This window comes from Lutjanus erythropterus, chromosome 20, assembly GCF_056507025.1.
Source record: "Lutjanus erythropterus isolate fLutEry1 chromosome 20, fLutEry1.hap2, whole genome shotgun sequence".
Classification (NCBI taxonomy): domain Eukaryota; kingdom Metazoa; phylum Chordata; class Actinopteri; order Lutjaniformes; family Lutjanidae; genus Lutjanus; species Lutjanus erythropterus.
Window position 1 is genome coordinate 25,831,403 of NC_139336.1, and position 17,885 is coordinate 25,849,287.

The following is a 17,885-nucleotide window of genomic DNA, read 5'->3' on the forward strand; positions in this document are numbered from 1 at the left end:
GTAGTGCTTTGTTTATTTAAAAGTTAAAGTTCAATAAAAAAAAGTTTGCCCATATAATCGTGATCTCAGTATTGATCAAATAATCGTGAATATCATCTCGGCTTTGATCGTGCAGCCCTGCTCTCTACCCCTTCAGAACTGCTTCCCACTCACTCACTCCACATTAACTAGATTTCACTGCCACTACCTAAATCGAATAAGCGTCTCTGACATGTGATATGATGCTGAACAACATAAGATTATGATAGCTTGTGTATATGACCATGTTAGTGACTTTCACCTCCTGAAAATTGCCCATTTCAGAGGGGTTCCGCACCATAAAAACCATCACGCTGGCTGGAAATGAAAATGATCTCCTGATTCTAAATTAGATTATTCTATTTTCTGGCAGCTACTCTACTCTATATCTACTGTCATCTAGAGCTATGGGTGTGCCTTACCTCCTGTCTCACTATGCCTCAGCTCTGAGTGTTTCTCCTCAGTTTCGACCAGGTTTGTGTGATGGTGACCGTGAGTCTGCTGATGGAGGACAGACTCTACCGTGATTGAGTTGTGATGATGATGATGATGATGATGATCAACAGCCAAATGATGTGTGGGCTCCTTGTGAGACAGATGTGAATGTTCAGGGATTGTTTCTGAGGGTGTCAGGGAAAGTCTGTGCTCCTCTGATGGAGAGGATGCAGAAGGAAGGAGAACCTTTGCTGTATCAGGAAGTGTGTCAGGTGCTCCCATGGGTGCCGGCGGATGCTCAGACAAAGGGCTGGTGGGTAACACATTGTCTGTTAGCGAGGTCGAGCTGGTTTCTGCTGGTGGAGCTCTGGTGTCTGTTGCATCAGGTGCATGAGGACAGAGAATGTAAATGCAATGAGGAATGAGCAGGCTAAGACATTAGCATAAGAGATGCTGCCTCAGATTGTTTATCCAAAGAAAGCTTTCCTCTCCGAGCTTTCCTTTTTTTCCATCAAATGTGCACATAGACACACACAGGCGTGCACGCTGATACCCGCAGAAGTGAGAACGCACAATGAAAGTGTGATTTCACACTGCTGAGATAGGCTAAACTCAAAAGCTGTTCCACAACCCTTTCAGTGCTGGAGAATTGTGTTTTTTCTGCAAAACACAGTGACTGTTAAAGGTGTGACTATTGTTAATATGCTTGTGCAAATGAAATCACACACTGTTTGTCAAAGTGTATTACTCTGTTTTACACTTACAATGTTGTGTATGGACGTGTCCATATGTGTTTGCACATACTCAATTTTGTCATCTCTAAATCTGAGAGATGAAACGAACGCTGAAACGTGATGGAAATGTTCATCTCTCACCCTCACAATGGCAATGAATCAATTACTGCTCTATAGAGAGAGTACTATACAGTGGGAGTATATACCGAGTTTATGTATTCAGACATAATATGAATACATAAAAACCCCTGGTATAAATTTCCCGGTTTAAAATGTTCTGATGTCCTGCCTAATCATCACACTATTCCCCCTAATGTGAATCTAAAATGGTTCGGTGGCTACATTTTTATTCAACAGTTAGTTAATGAGAGAAAATAACATAATTGTAATGCTAGACATCCAGCTTTGTGGCTGCAGCACTCTTCTTTGTGAGGTTTTTATGCACTGCACAAGACAGTGTGTCGCACAGTGTGCATTCACTCCATTCACTTGTCCGATAATAACTGATGATAAAGATTCACAGGCAGTTACAACGGGTATCTGACCATCTGATTTGTTTTGGTCATTGATCTACGATTGTTACTGAAAGAAATAGTTCAGATTAATTGATGTGGGGTCCAAGCATGGAACCTAACCAATACAAGCTGCAAAATGTATTTTAGTAACCCAAAAAAATCAATATCATGTTAAGTCTATGCTGTATTTAGAATATTTTCACTGCTTTACCTTGCCGTCAGGCATCCTTTTCTGATCAGAAACTGCCTTTAAATGAACCAAATATCATTCTTTCTTTCATTCATTCTTTCCCTCAACCAAACTGCTTTTATAAAAACTTTTACCTCGCAGAACATGGAAGTTGCTGATCTACCACTGCCTCGATCTGTTGGTTTGTTTGTGTTATTGTGTGACTTCAGTTAATCCGAAGTAACCCTTTTAAATAGCAGTAAGTAAAACAATAACACAAACAAACTAACCCTTGTTCTGAAAGGAGTTTGGTTGGTTTGTCAGTAAGCTTAAGTGTGAATCTCCAAACTCTGGACGTGTCGACTGCCATCTACTGTACTGTGACTACTGATAGGTACATCATACAACCCTGCATCAAATAATCTTGAACTATCCCTTTAAAGCATATGATGTGAACAAGACCAACTACATAAAAGTGTCCTGTAAAACATTGTTGGTGTTATTTATTTATTTTTTTAGATCTTTTTGACAAAAAGCGTATCATAAAACTCATTCCACATCCGAATGACTGTGTAATAAAACTAGTTGAAATCATTCTGCTCCCTGAAGGACAGTGGGTTGTCCGCCTCCATAGTAAAGTATATATTTTTTATTAAACTAGACAGTTGGAAAGCAGAGATGGAGAAAGTGTCCACCGTGCAGGGGAAAGAGGGATCTGGCAGGCTTTAATCTCAGGCTAGCAGGGGATTTGGGGTCCTGGGTTTTTGTAAGCTCTAACATCATCAATAAAAGCAGGAGTTTACATAACTTTTATACCATCCTACTCATCTTTTCTAGTATAATCACACTGCAGTCATGACTAAATCACATTGCACACAAAAAGTCTCACACTACCTCGTTTGCAAGTGCCTACCTTCACTTAGATCATAATGATGAGGGTGTATAAAGTTGAAATGTGAGTTTCCAACCTCAGAAACAGAACCGCTGGAGGGAATGGACTCTGTGTGTGAAAATAAAAAGCGGGGGCAAGGTCTTTAGTGTCATTTTCAGCCATGAAACAGCGCCATCGCTCCCTCATGCAATGCATCTAAGCTGATTCATTACATAATCCCGTGACATGTGCCTGTCTATCTGTACAGATGGACCCGCTAACTGTCCCATGACACACTCTCCGGCACACACACACGCTCACCCACTTTAGCGAGCGCACACAGTGTTGGTTCATGTGCATTCCCAGCTCGGACACATTTTCAGGTGTCTTCCACACAAATGCATTTGCATTTAATGAGATCATTTGTCACTTGCATTAATGTTAGCCTGAGAAATGATAACAATAATGTTTAATGCCACCTGTCAGTCTTAGCATTCTCATCATTTATTACCGGAGTGCTAGACATTGATTTAGCTCCACACTAATGAAGCCATTGTGATTCAGGACCAGTTAACGTTTGCCAGAACACCTAATGGCGGCGGAGCGAGTGACAGCATGGACGTTATTAATATGTCACATGATTTTCCAGACATGATCCAATCTCTCTCAGTCCAAGTTCAGTCTTCATAAAAATGCAAGCACTGTGAAAAATCATACAGGAATTTAGTGGAATCAACTAATCCTCTCTAATTCACTTAAAGTAAATACACACATCTTTTTTTTTATCAAGTTAATTAAACTTAAAATTTCTAGGATTTACATTCAGAACACCTGTAAACACTTAGAAACATGAGTTCTTCTAACTTCTAAGTCTTATGGCTTGAAATGAGTCGAATGAATGTACTGTTCAGAGTTCAATCAACTCATTAAATTACCTTCCTTTAGAAACACGATCAGCTTATTAGTAGACTTCCCAGCATACATTGCTCGAGAATCGCACAATATGTAAATTTTAGGTCTCTCACATTAAAACTAGGGCTGAAAAATTAATCGAAAAGTAATTGGATTTGAAATATAAGCCTACTGCACTTTTAAATTGTTGAAGGCGAACTGTAGGTGGAAATACCACTTTGAATTACATGTTGTACTGCAGAGATATCCTGGCCCAAACATCATATTCTACAGACTTAAATAAACACCGCTGTTTGGTACAGGTCCCCACCAAAATCACACCATAATCATTTTAACAAGTTATTCAATGAAAATGAGAATAATGACTTAGAAAACATCATTCTCTCAAAATAATAACAGACATAGTTTGGTGAAGTCTTGAAGTGTTGCGGGATCATCAGAGCTGTTAAACAACCATCATAGCTTATGAAAATCTCTCAGACATGACTCAGGCAGAGATGATGTTCATGGGTGAAGTAATGTATTAAAGTTTTATTCCTGCTACATTCATGCTGGCTTCTTTCCTTCCTCACTCTCTGACGCATCGACACATCCGGACACATCCTGTTTTTTCCTTGAAGTTATAGCAGATAGCTGCTATCTAGCGGTGGCTAGCAGGAAACACACTGTTACCTTCAATAAATCACAGATTTCTTCACTGTGTTAGAAATAAAAAATATTCTTCAATACATATCAGTTCTGAATATTTGAAATAATTTCACTACTCTTTTTTTTCCCACAATATCAATACACCAGGACCAGCCAGTCCCTCTTCCCTCCGACTGCAGCAGAAGCTTTTCGCAAGCGGCATTAACTAAAAACACTTAAGTCAAGGACTGTAAAATCAGTCACACTCTCTGTGACTGTGTGAATATTAAATGTCAACTACTGCAGTAACTACTGCCACTGTAATAACACACTAAAATCACACCAACTGTGTGTTCACAGTAATACAAGGCAAGCCTGCAAAGGAAAACTGGAACAAACCCCTAAGTTGAGAATACAACATAAATAAATTTTTTGATTTTCTAATTGTAGGGTTCTAACAGTTTGTGGTATCAAAAATTGTAATGAATATCAATATTTTTCAAAGTATTATATCACAGTTAGAAATTCTAGTACCATGACAACACTATAACATATTTTGAGGCAACTCGTACACTAACTTTTTTTTAGTTAAACAAGATAAACTATTTTTCTTACAGTGAGGATTTCAATAGAGTTGAGGGTTGTGCACAGTAGGGCTGAACAATTAATCGCAAGATTATTGAAATTGCAGTATAGCCAAGTGCAGTTACCAAATCACAGAACCCTGCGGTTATTTGATAAAGGAAAAATATGCAACAAAACAGCATTATAATGAAGTACTGAAGTGGTGCAGAGATGCTCTGGCCTAAAAATCTTGTTCTGCAGATGTAAGAAAACATGTTTATTTGGTACAGACCCCAACATTTTTTTGTCTCAGTGAAAATGAAAATTGTATCACGTATCACAACCACAATTTTAGTCAACATAATCACAATATGACTTTTTTTTTTTACCACATCACGCAGCCATCATGCACAGATAGGATTGTACTTGGGCCACTGGATGATCCAGTGTAGTACATCCCCAGTGTGTGTCTGCATGTGTCTGCTAGCACTGTATCTCTATCTGTGTGCAGCCCTGGGATCTGATGTTGAATGAAGAGATGAGGTAGGGTCACGTGGGGTCACGCTGGCCGGTAGATGTATGACTGGGTTTTAGGATTTAGGTTCCTCTGACCCTCCTCTTCCCCTCCCCCCTCCGCCAAACGCCCATCTGTCCAGCTGACCAATGGGCTGCGCGCTCTCTGGATCAGACTCTCTCACCAATAGATCGCTAATCCTCATCTGAGCATGCTCAGTGACTTAACTGGGGCAGGGACATGACAAAGGGTGCAACTACTCTGATGTGCTGTCCAACCTATAGGTCCACTGTGATGTTTGTAAGGATGTTTGCTTCAGGAGCACAGACTACAGTCAAAAACTTATTATTGATCTTAATATAAAATCCCATAATACATACCTAAGATGGGATTTACATTTTTCAAACTCCTGGAAAAAGTAATAATACTGAAAACACGGTTTATATAATCAACTTGTATGTGGATGAAAAATGGAGAAATAAAATCCCAGGCTGCTTTAACACTTTTCTGCACAGTTCACAGATAAAGTGAACATTTTCTGTATATGTACTGCTGCTATTAATATCTAAAAATAACGTACAGGCTTTGAATGCATCTTTCTATGCGGCTGAGAGTCAGAGGAGATAACCGAGATTACAGATAACTAACATGGTAAAGTGATCTAGTTATTAATGTCACAGGACCTTCAGCCACACGATACGATAAAACCTGTGTGTGTGTGTGTGTGTGTGTGTGTGTGTGTGTGTGTGTGTGTGTGTGTGTGTGTGTCACCGTGTGCACGTACTAACAGTAGTGGCGGCCGCTCTGTGAGAACGGAACCTAAGACCTCAGATCCCCGGGAGGAAAAGGAGGGGATGAAGATGATTTATGGGTTTCACTGAACTGCACCATATGCCCACCATAAATCTACACATACACACATGCGCACATACCCAAACACACACACGCACACATGCACACACACACACACACACACACAGATAACAAGGGTTTGCTCACATCAGGGTCAGGTTCAAGCCAAATACACTTCTCTAAACCTGAGGTAAAAAAAGACAGGAAGACTCTACAGTGGTATGATTTTTCTTTCTCGTGTCCCAGAAGTGCAACTGAGCCGTCGATATGTCTGCACTGTTTTTTTTTTATGTAATATATATATTTCACAAATTATGTGAATTAATAGTAAATAATTTCATAATTTAGAAGTAGGGGAATCCGTGAATTAAATGTTAATAGTTTTGTCAATGGACGTTCCAACACCATTTTTTACTTCCCGGTACTGATTCCTATACCCGAACCTTTGGCCGATAGCAAGAACTGATCCTATATATTGTTATTATTTTTTAACAGCTGTGAACTACTAACCCTGTATGGATTTAACATGATTGATATTATTGTTCTGCAGCCTGGTTCAGGTTAGAAAGTTCTGGCATATGAGACGATGCTGCAGGGTCCCGTTTCGAGGCTCAGTATCAGATTGGTGCATGTACTCACTGATACCCGTTTCAGCATTTTAGGGAGCATCAGAGGTATTCTTGATACTGTTATCTTAACAAGAAACAGGTTATATCAGAATTAATGATGAATGATTTAAAAAATATGTCTAATTGTGATTATTTTGACTGATATGGTAATTGTGATATGATTTGCGATATGAGGGAATGATAATTTTAACATAATTATTCTCATTTTCATTGAAAAGCTTAATAAAATGATTATAAGGTTGGATTTTCCTTGAGCTCTAATCTCAATAACACTTTTTTTTTTAATTATTTGATTAAATCTGCAATGATTATTCAATTAATCCATTAGCTGATTGTCAGAAAATGAATCAGCGACAATTTGTGTGATAAAATAATTCATTTTTCACATTAAATAGATGAAAATTCACTGGTTTCAGCTGCTTAAATGTCATTTTTTCTGGTTTTCTTAGTTGAATATCTTTAGGTCTTTGGGGCTGTTGATGAGACGAACCAAAAACTGGACACCAAAAAAAAAAAAAAAGAAGAAGAAGAAAAATCTGTAGATTATTCAGGGGTTCCCAAACTTTTTCATGTCAAGGACTTCCACATTGGAGGCACATTAGACTACAGATCCCACACATTTTGTCTTAAGGTTTCCTCTCTGAGTATTTTTTTCTCTTAATTTTAATGTTTAAACATAATAACATCTTCATACTCATGCAATGATCAAACTAGGATCACTATAAATTACAATAAATTTCTTCTTTTGGTGCAACTTGCAAAAAATGTTACTTCTCTGTTGCTGAGGTTTGAAATTTCCTGGATAAACTGACAATAATTGTGAGTTGCAGCCTCATTACAGAATTTAAATGATCTGTTTACTGTAAAGTTAAACTAAATGTCTACATGTGATGTTCTGTGACGTTTTTGTCCTTTGCAGCAGTGGAAACAAAGGACTGTAACTCTGTTTATACAACGTTAAAGCTCCTGTCAGCTCCTCCTAAATCACAGATAATCAGTGAATTCTTTGACTTCCCCACTGATGTAAGCCAAACAACAAAAGTGCTGCGCTGTTCAACAAAAGCTCTTAATGGATTTCCTTCAGACGAAAAAAAAAGTCTGACGACATCACAGCGGTGCCGAAATCCCAGCTCCTCCCACGTCCTAAGTGCTTTTCTGGTGGAACATGAGAGGTCCGCTGCCTACCAAGATGGCAGGTTTAAATTTAGCATGAGGGCGAGCCGAGGTTTGAGGTCCACTTTACTGTACATTCAAGAGGCTGACAGAATCTGTTCGCATCCGTCCTGGGTTGTTTAAAGTCAGTCAGTCAGAACAAATAAAGTCTGACTGTCCATATAGTTTGACACGCTCTCACTCAGGACAGGACAGCCCACGTCTGACATTAACGTCAGAGACACGTACGGCCGCGGAAACAGTCAATGTACATCTGAAGACCTCCAGTAAGCTGCAGGATGAATTATGTATGATATATACACACACAGAGAGACACAAACACACTGCTTGTCGGTCCCTATGAGCGCATCCACATCCACACACTTTCACTATGCGACTAGTCTCCACTAGACTGCTGCTGTATCGTTTGATCAGCTGTGAAAGAAGTGGTGAGAGAAGTATTCAGATCCTTTACTCAAGTAAAAGTAACCATACAAATGCACCAGTACAAGCATTCAAAAGTTTACTACTACAGGGAGTTTTTTAACTAGTTATGAAACAGTTTCAATTTAATACCGATGCTTCTATAAGAACTACATAAGTAGACGACACCGTCAGCGATGAGATTATTTATTTCTATGTAGTTATTCTTCATGTCACCCGATCAGACTCTATGAAATATTATAAAACATTGGCTATGGGAGTGGAAACACTATCACTTTTGTCCACAGAGATCTCCAAAATCAACAAAATATGAACATTTCTTGTGGTAGGTAGCATCGAAACTATGAGTTGGCAAATTATTACTAAGGAATTTCCCTATAAGCAGTGTTTTATTGTTACATTGCTGGTCAAGGTGGAGATAATTTATCTTCCTCATTATCATATTAACTTTTTCACTACAAAAGTTTTTTTCTAATATCACATTTTTTCTCAAAATAGTAAGTCAAATAGTCAGTCCTGTAAAAAAAAACTTTTAATGTGTTTACTACAAAAATCAACGGTCTGAAATGTGCTTATAGGCTGAGGGGACTGATATCACTTTCACATCTGTCTATGTGAAGCTAAAGCCAGCAGTCGCTTAGCTTAACTTTGCTGGAACTAGACTGGCAGCAGCTAGCCTGGCTCTGTTCAACAGTAACAAAAACACCCTACCAGTACCTCTAAAATTAACAAATCAATATGTAGTTTTTGGGGGGTTTTTTGAGTGTAAAAATCAGCAATTAGTTACTCTGTTTTTTGCGCTGCATATCTTGGCTTAGAGTGGAGACACATGATTTTTGTATGGATTAAACAAACAAAATATAACATGTAATTAGTGAGTTTTAGAGGGGCTGGCAGGGGGATTTTGCTACCTTTGGACGGAGCCAGGCTAGCGGTTTTCTCCTTGTTTCCAGTCTTTGTGTTAATCCAAGCTAAACAGCTGCTGGCTGTAGTTTCATATTTGATGTGCAGACACGAGAGCAGTATCAATCTTCTCATCTAACTCTCAGCAGGAAAGCTGAAACTATTCCCCAAACATTTTTTTGAAGAAATTTTCTAGAAATAGTGGTGAGAATCTAGGAAGGAGACAGAATGAGGGCAAAAGGACACCTTATTCTTTAAAATTCATGAAACCAGTTGACTTCTATTGAAATCATGTCACTCAGGGACGGGTGTCCTTTAAGAAATTACGATATTAGCACCTTTAAAATGATACCAAGTGCCCTTTTTCTCCTACATTTTCTACATGACTGGAATCATTCCTGAAATAATTCTACTGCATTTTATGCATTTATTTTTATCAGATGTCACAGGTGTGTAGTATGTCTGTACTTTACAATATTGTGACGGCATCTTGGCACGCTGCACTGCCAACTGTGTCAAATGCACCACGCTCAGCTCCACCATACCACAGACTATATGGTTCGTAGCCGCTGCGGCAGCGGGCCAATCACATGTCATATTAAAGTGAGGAACGCTTGTGGTGATTGGCTGTAAGCAAAACCATAGAAATAGCTATTTTTATTTCTAGATCTTGGTGCAAAAAAGGATCAAATGCGGGTTTGACTGTAGGATGCTACTTGAGACTGGGTTATCTCAACCCTAATGTCACTGCAGTGGCAGATGTTTTGACATGTGTCAAGAAAATAAGACTTTGAGGACAAAATCTACTCCGTAAGATGGATATTTCTGCAGTGTTGACACATGTAGGACATTTATCTAGTAACTACAGCTAACTGGTTTATCTAGTAACTACAGCACATACAGAGCAGTGGAGTAAATAGATCTCAAGAGCGTACAGTATTCAGCAAATCTACTTAGTTACTTTCTACCTCTGGCTATGGCTAAATCTACTTTTCCGCACCTTCCTGTGGGGCTCTGGAGCGCTCATGGGTAACAGCCGGAGGCCGTTCAGCTTCTGAAATGGTTGTGGCGCCCTCTGCTTCACCTTCAGGTTCACCCTGTGTTTCACCTTCACCTTCAGTTTCACCCTCAGCTCCGCCCCCTGTCTCATCCTTTCTCATCGTGTCAGTTGATGTTGAGGCTATTCAGCGAGACAGGTAAAAAAAAAAAATCTTGATCAACAAACAGAAGCTGAGTCGTGAGAACCTGAAACTGAACCTCTAAACTCATTATCACCCCATTAGCAATCGTGATTCTTTTCTTTGGTGAATCATACCCATTATTTTTCCACACAATTGTATCTAATTGTGAGAGGAGACCTTTTAAGAGCAGACTTCTGCAGTGCAGTCCAATTGCTCAGTCTATCCATGCATCAGCCTTTTACTGTCCGGCCATGTGGAGAAAAGCCCAGTGCTGTCAGGGTTGATGTTGCCACTTTGCCGATCGTTTCTGTCTAACAGCTCGGAGGCTGAGAGCCTCTCCACAGAGAGAATCCCTAATCAAATTCCCTTTTATTCCTGCCTCCCTGAGCTCCTCACCCAGAATCACACTGCATTACAACACACTAACATATGCCAACAGCCTTCTCCCCCATTCCTCTCGCTTTCTGTCTCTTTTCTTTCCCTCTCCCTCAGCTCAGCTTTGGTACTCCCATCCACCGCCCATCCTCACCCTCATTCCTCCCTTTCTTCAATCCATCAGCAGCGCTGTCTTTAGTCTAAATAAGAAAAGCAGAACTGTGGAAGAATTCCTCCTGTGCAGGTTAGTGTGATGTGCTGTGATGAAAGGACATGGCGACAGAGAGGCCTATTAATAATGAAGCACACAGGGCCCAAGCTGCCGCACCGCGAGAGGAGACGCAGGAAAAAGAGAGATGACTGACTAGAGAGCCGACCGAACATCACAGGAGAGAGAGGAGAGTTTAGGAGACGTACAGAAGGCGAGATATGGGGTTGAAACTTAAAATTTCAAAAAACAATGCAACAGAAAGGGAAGGGGAGACAATATAGGAAGAGGGAGTGGAAAACCACCTCTTCTGCTTTGCTTTGCATTATTACTTACTAGAACCGGAGTTTGCTCCAGCAATGGTACCTGAAAGAGAATGAGAAAAGGAAGAGGAGATGAGAACTTGTTTATTTATGTATTCAATTTGCCTAAAGACTTGACTCTGCCTCATTCATCAGACTCAGGTGGCAGAGAGATCTTAAGAGCTGCTCTGCAGAAATAAGGGCTTGTTGTGGACCACCTCTCAATGTCCTGGAGTAATTACTGGCTCTGAACTGCCTCCCCCATCTTAATCTGACCTGAGAGGTGGAGGTGAACCAGTACTTTGTAACTGTACTTGAGTTTTAAGGTATCTGTACTTTACCTGAGTATTTATTTTTCTGACAACTTTTTACTATTACTTCCTTTATTTTAACGCAAATATCTGTGCTTTCTGCTTCTTACATTTTCAGGCTCGTTACTTTAGTTTTTTTTTCTGGCATTTAATTGCAACTATTAATTATTTTTAGTTTGTATCACTGTGTGCTGCAACACAAAAAATGTAACAGGATGAAAACGACATAAAACACGCAACAAAACGAAACTGACTTAAAAGATGTAACAAGAACAAAATGATGTAACAAATAAGTGTGAGATGTAACAAGACAAAAAGATGTTAACATGACAAAACAGACTTAACAAAACAGAAAAGCAAAAAACGATGCAAAAGACGCAAGACGAAAACGGCGTCAAAGATGTAACGAGACGAAAACGATGTAAAAGATGTAACAACATCAAAACAACACAACAGACATAACAATGTAACAAAAAAGCACGACTAAAAAGATGTAACAAGACAAAAATGACATAAAACACATAACAAGATGTAAAAGATGAAAAAAGAAGTTAATACGACAAAAATGACATAAAAGGTGTAACAATACAAAACCGACGTGAAAAACATGAACTACGTAAAAGACATAATGTGATGTTATAACAAAAAGGATGTAACAAGACAAAACAGCCATAGAAGACTGCTTTTTACTTACTACTTACTTTAAATACATTTCAGAGCCTCTGCTTTTACTTGAGTGAAGAATTTGAATCAGTACCTTTACTTTTACCTTTTATTTTTATACAACTATCTGTATTTCTACTTGAGTAAATAATGTGTGTACTTTGACCACCTCTGTACTCTTCCCAAATTCAGAGGTCCTCATCATATATGCACGTTTTAAGAGAGCGCTACCACTTCGCCACACTCGGATCAAAAACTTTTTGCCTTTCTTGCATATTTCCTGAGATTGTATTTATAGTTAGCCTAGCTCGGCATGCATAATGCAATCTGCAGAGACCGAACTGTTTCGTGAGCCCTGGCCATTTTGTGTAGCATTTCAACCAAGCAAGTTGCAAACATTTTAATTTTTAAATTCCACTAATGGGATTCAGGGGTTTAAAAGGGTGGTAATGGGCTCTGAAGGTGTGTGTCAGTACCATTAGAACTGGGTCAGAAACAACAGCATGTTTTTAAAAAAAAGGGCTGACAATAGAGCCATTCACTGCGATGTGTGTGCAGGTACAGGTGTGTGTGAGTTTGTGTCTCTCCCACTCTGTGCATGTAAGTGCGCGTGTGTTTGTTTGAAAGGAGAAAAACTCGGGAGGGGCTGCCCTAGATTATTATTTTATCATAGCTAGCTACTGTAGCTGGCTACACTCTCCAAGAGGATTTCCCCCCCACGCACTCCCTCGTCGTTACACCGCTCTGATCTGCTCTCTGCACCCAGGTGACGGCAAGTCAGAGAGCTCAGCCTCGCCATCGCGTTCGCTCAACTCGCTCCCTTGATCCTGCTTTACATTCAGGACCTCAGTGTGATGAGAAAAGCTTTACGTTCATCAATCAAGAATGCTGGAGATTGAAATAAACTGCATTGACGCCGCAGGAGAGTCTGGGATCATTACAGTAGCAAAAATGAGAGTAGAATGAGGGAGCAAAAGGGAATAAAGAGAATATGAACAATTAAGAAATAAAAATGTTACTGTCAGAATAAAGTTGACGAATCTTTGCTACTGTGTCGTGACCAGAGAGGTGCAGACCAGCTTACAGGACCAGTTTACTGGCCGTGAACAGAGGTTAAGGTAGGATTTAATCCCATTCTATGCTCTCTTGTTAGCTTTTGTTGTGCACTTTAGTGGAGCTATCAGCTGACAGGACACAGAGCTAGCACAACATTCACTGGGTTAAATTACCAGAAATAACAGCTAACAAAACACTATAGTAAGACAAAAGTAGCTGGATGAACACATCAACAACAACGTCAGCTAACAGGGAAAGCAGTAAATGGGAACAAGACAGCTCATTTAACTGAGTATCTTACATGTTCACAAATAAATATTATTTATATTAATGAAGTGAAAAGCATCACTCATCTCTATGAAGCGTTTTAGCATCATTCAGATCATTGTTTTGGTTTTATGACTCACAACTTTACTGTTTTGGTTCACTCTAACTGCTCTCAACATTGTTCCGGCTTATTTCAGTAACACAAATTTCACTGACAACAACAGACAAAGTTAGCAACTAGCAGGCTAATGTAGCCAACGATTTAGCAGCAAAAGAGACAGATATTTCTGGCGATGGTGGAGACCAAAACATAAAAGGTGGACAGAGACACAACTTCAAATCAGCACTAATGTTCCTCCGTATCTGATGTGTAAATAAATAACTTTTAACCTAACAGGTTTGCCACAAACACTTTAAAAGGTGATAATATATTACAGTTGTGTTTGCAGCTTGTTGGGTTACCCCCAAGTGACCAAAAAAGTAATTAAGGCATAAGGCTCTGTTTTAAAAGCAGGGACTCGTTTCAATTATTCGCTTTCTTGCCAAGGGTTGGATGAAAAGAGATTCCACTTTCATGTCTTCATGTTAAATATTAAGCAGCTGAGCAGCTGGTTAGCTTATCTTAGCATAAAGACTGGAAACAGGGTGAAAGGCTAGCCTGGTTCTTCTCAACACAAACAAAATCTGTCTACCAGCACCTCTAAAACTCCCTAATTAATACAATTTATCTGATTTGTTTAATCCAGTGGCTCTCAAACTGTGGGGCATAGAGCCACTGCAGGTATGGATGACAAGGGGAGTAAAACTACGCTGAATGAATATGATTTATGTAGGGAAAATAAACAAGAGTTTGATGGTGGTACTGAACTTTATTTCACAAAAATTCAACTTGTAGTCTATTTTTATTAGTTTCTTCCCCTACCATGTTTAATGAAACATGGGGCATGACAGAAAAGTCAGAGAGCCACTGGTTTAATCCCGACTAAAACCTAAGTGTAAAAATGGAAATTTGCCTTTTTAAATGGGGTTGTGCGCTGGACTATTTCAGGGTTTTAATCAGTTGTCAGACAGCCAGAAAAGAATGCAAGGAGACACGAGATATAAGATGCTAATTAATTAGCTTCATAGGTGCTGGCAGTCGAATTTTGTCACCTTTTGACAGAGGCAGGCCAGCTGTTTCCCCCTGTTTACAGTGTTTGTTTTAACCTGAGGTAACCAGCTGTTGGCATCTTCTAAACTGATCGTACAAACATGAGAGTGATATCAATCTTTTAATCTAAGTCTCAACAAGAAGGCAGAGAAAAAAAGCTTTTATTTTAAAGGCAGAATAAATCCTCCTAAATGTGCAGCAGTGTCTGGGGATTTATGCCCCTCCCGGGACTCATCTCCTGTCTGTAGTATTTCGTGGCAACAATTGTAACTTAGATCAATTAATATTCAAAGTCAAGCATAATACAGTAAAACAAACCGACAGACGTCCGTAGCTAAAGCATATGAAAGATGTCAGCAGCATTGGCTCTAACTGTGTGTCAGATTGATGGGTTGGATCATCACATTAGGAACAGATAAACATGTTCTGGCTACGTACAGGTGTTGGGGGTTCCGTTGGGTGTTGGCAGGTAGGAACCAGCCTTCCAGGACTTGGCTTTGAAGCCCTTCCTGCAGCGCTGGCAGTCCTGGCCCGTGGTGTTGTGTTCACACTGGCACTGGAGGTTCCCATCCTGCAGCAGGCACTGGGAGGCGTGGAGGTTACACTTACACCTTTAAAACAAATGAGAACAGACAGATGACATAGGTGAGATGCGATGATGTGAAGCGGGAAGTGAAAGTTGTAATCACCTACTGGTTGTCAGCGTTGTGTTAATTATCCTAGATATTATAGAACTTTTTTTACACCAAGAAAAAAAGAGACAAGTGAAAGTACTGACTGTTGAAAGACTGGTGCAGAGATGGGACATGGTGAATTGCGTTATAGCAATAAATGTAAAATAAGATGAAACAAGATTAAGGTCTTAGAAATCATGCATTGTACTTTGTTCTTTACTGAGCAGGTGCTGTAATTTACACCGACAAAGAGGGAGTAAAAGTAAGAGAACCTTTTGCAAAAATGTTTCGGAGAACAGAAATGAGAGTTGAAACATACTCAGAAAGACGGATGTGATGCATTCAAAATTAATTGGCTGAAAAGACGTTTAGATAAAGAAAAATATCACAGTTACTATGTTAAGTTTACTATGTTGAGTGTAATTTTTTTGGTCTCGAATTCAGTTCTCTCTCAGAAGTCACTGGCAGAGCTACAGCAGGCATTTCTATTTTGATGTTTGCCAATGCAGTTTGTACAGTTGCCAGTCCATCTGATTCTGTCTCATTTCATTTCACCAGCAGCTTTACAATCTACACCCTAACTGATTAAAATGTCAAAACTGAACCGAAGTGTCTTCACAAAATGCGAAAAGATTTACTGAATGTAGAACGCTGAAACTGTTAATCTATTTATCAAGTTGTCAATTCACAGAAAATTATTTGGCTGCTATTTTAATCAGCTGATAAATTCATAAAGAAAATAATCAGTAGTTGCAGGCCTTACTTGATTTTTAATATTATTGCAACCAAATAGTGTTAGTAGTTTTGGTGTCATTTTTGATTTTTGAGTTTATTCCATCATTCATTAAAGAGGAATTTCATTTTCATACAAAATATAAATGACATCTGAATATTGCATGTTGCTTTTCCTCTATCTAAATGATTCTTGAGCACTGGAAAAAATACATCAGGATGCAAAAAAAAACCCTGCAGATCTGCAAATCTATTTATCCACTTTCCATCCAAAACCACCATTTGGGAACAAATTGTTGTTTACAATTACTGCCTGTGAAATTCAAGTGTCTGAGTGTGTGTGTGTGTGTGTGTGTGTGTGTGTGCATAAACATAATATGTGCAAATGCATGTGCACAGTGCGACCTCAGCAGAGGGCAGGGCCCAGGTGGGCTGATCCAGAGGTTGAAGTTCTGCCGGGAAGGAAATGAGGATCTTAAGGACACTCCGCAGCTACAACTTCAAATTACAGCCTTTTCCAGATGAGCGACTGGACTCCAATCCAGTTTGTTCCACTGGAGTGAACAGCTATCCGTCTGCATCAAATATTCAAAGAATGGCCCCTGTATTCTGGCGAGATGACTGCTTCAATCTTCTTTCCTCACACTAATCTGCACTTTCTCATCAGTTTTTTTGTTTGTTTTTTTTTTTTTTTTTGGTTTATGCTGTCAGCCTATCAACCTCAACCCTCGTTTCACATTACTTTACATACAGAATAACGATGACTGAAACTTAGGAACACGCGGTAAGTTTCACGGGGAAAAAAATGGAGACACTCAATCATGTTGAGTTGTGTCTTATATCACATTGTTGCTATCAGTCCTATAAATTACCCACGTTTCCCTCTGATCACCTGGACGAGCTGACAGGACGTACCAGGGAGAATCCATCCACCGACAAGGCCTTGTTTCCTGCATGCTTTCTGAAGGACACGAGCTGTCCACTTAGCGAAGAGGGAAATTGAACATCTCTTTTTCATGGAGAAAATAGAGAGTGAGTGTGTGTGAAATGAGACAGGTGTGTGTGTATACGTGTGTGTGTGTGTGTGTGTGTGTATTTCTGCTCCGTGTGATTGTGATGCATTTGTCTGAGCGCGGCGATGACAGACAACAGATCAGAGAAGCAGAGGCACGGTGACTAATGCCTGTGTTGAGTGACTGACAGCGCCGAACGTATCACTGCTTCTCATCTCCTGCATCTTCGGTGATAAATCTCATCTGTCTCATCTTAAAAGTGGAAGCGCCGCTGAGTGCAGGATCTAAAAGTTGTAGTTTAAAATCAATACTGAGGAACGGAGTGATTTTCGAGGTATGCTGCCGTGGAGTTTGTGTCTCGCAGGCCTAATGGCTGCAGCGCACAAGAGGAAATGGCCTCCCTCTTGTCAATTATCTGGACAGTTGACATACACTGAGGTTAAAGCCTGAATGAGTAGATGCGTCTGGATCCATTGATTGAATGTCACTTATTTCCTAATATCATGGGGATAGTTTGGATTATTTGAAGTAGGATTGTATGAAGTAGTTACTGATAGTCAGTGTATCTACAGTAGATGGTGGTCGGCACGCCCCACTTTGAAGGTGAAGCAGGA

At 39.7% G+C, this 17,885-nt stretch overlaps 1 protein-coding gene across 1 annotated transcript in view; it reads right to left on the minus strand.

Annotated features, from left to right (window-relative positions):
* ntng2b (netrin g2b) overlaps positions 1-17,885 on the minus strand; it is a 92,342-nt gene that overhangs the window by 22,978 nt on the left and 51,479 nt on the right. Inside the window, 4 exon segments of the mRNA XM_084746654.1 lie at positions 441-839; positions 2,782-2,871; positions 11,440-11,469; positions 15,291-15,463. Of these exon segments, the coding sequence (XP_084602780.1) occupies positions 441-839; positions 2,782-2,871; positions 11,440-11,469; positions 15,291-15,463 (692 nt within the window).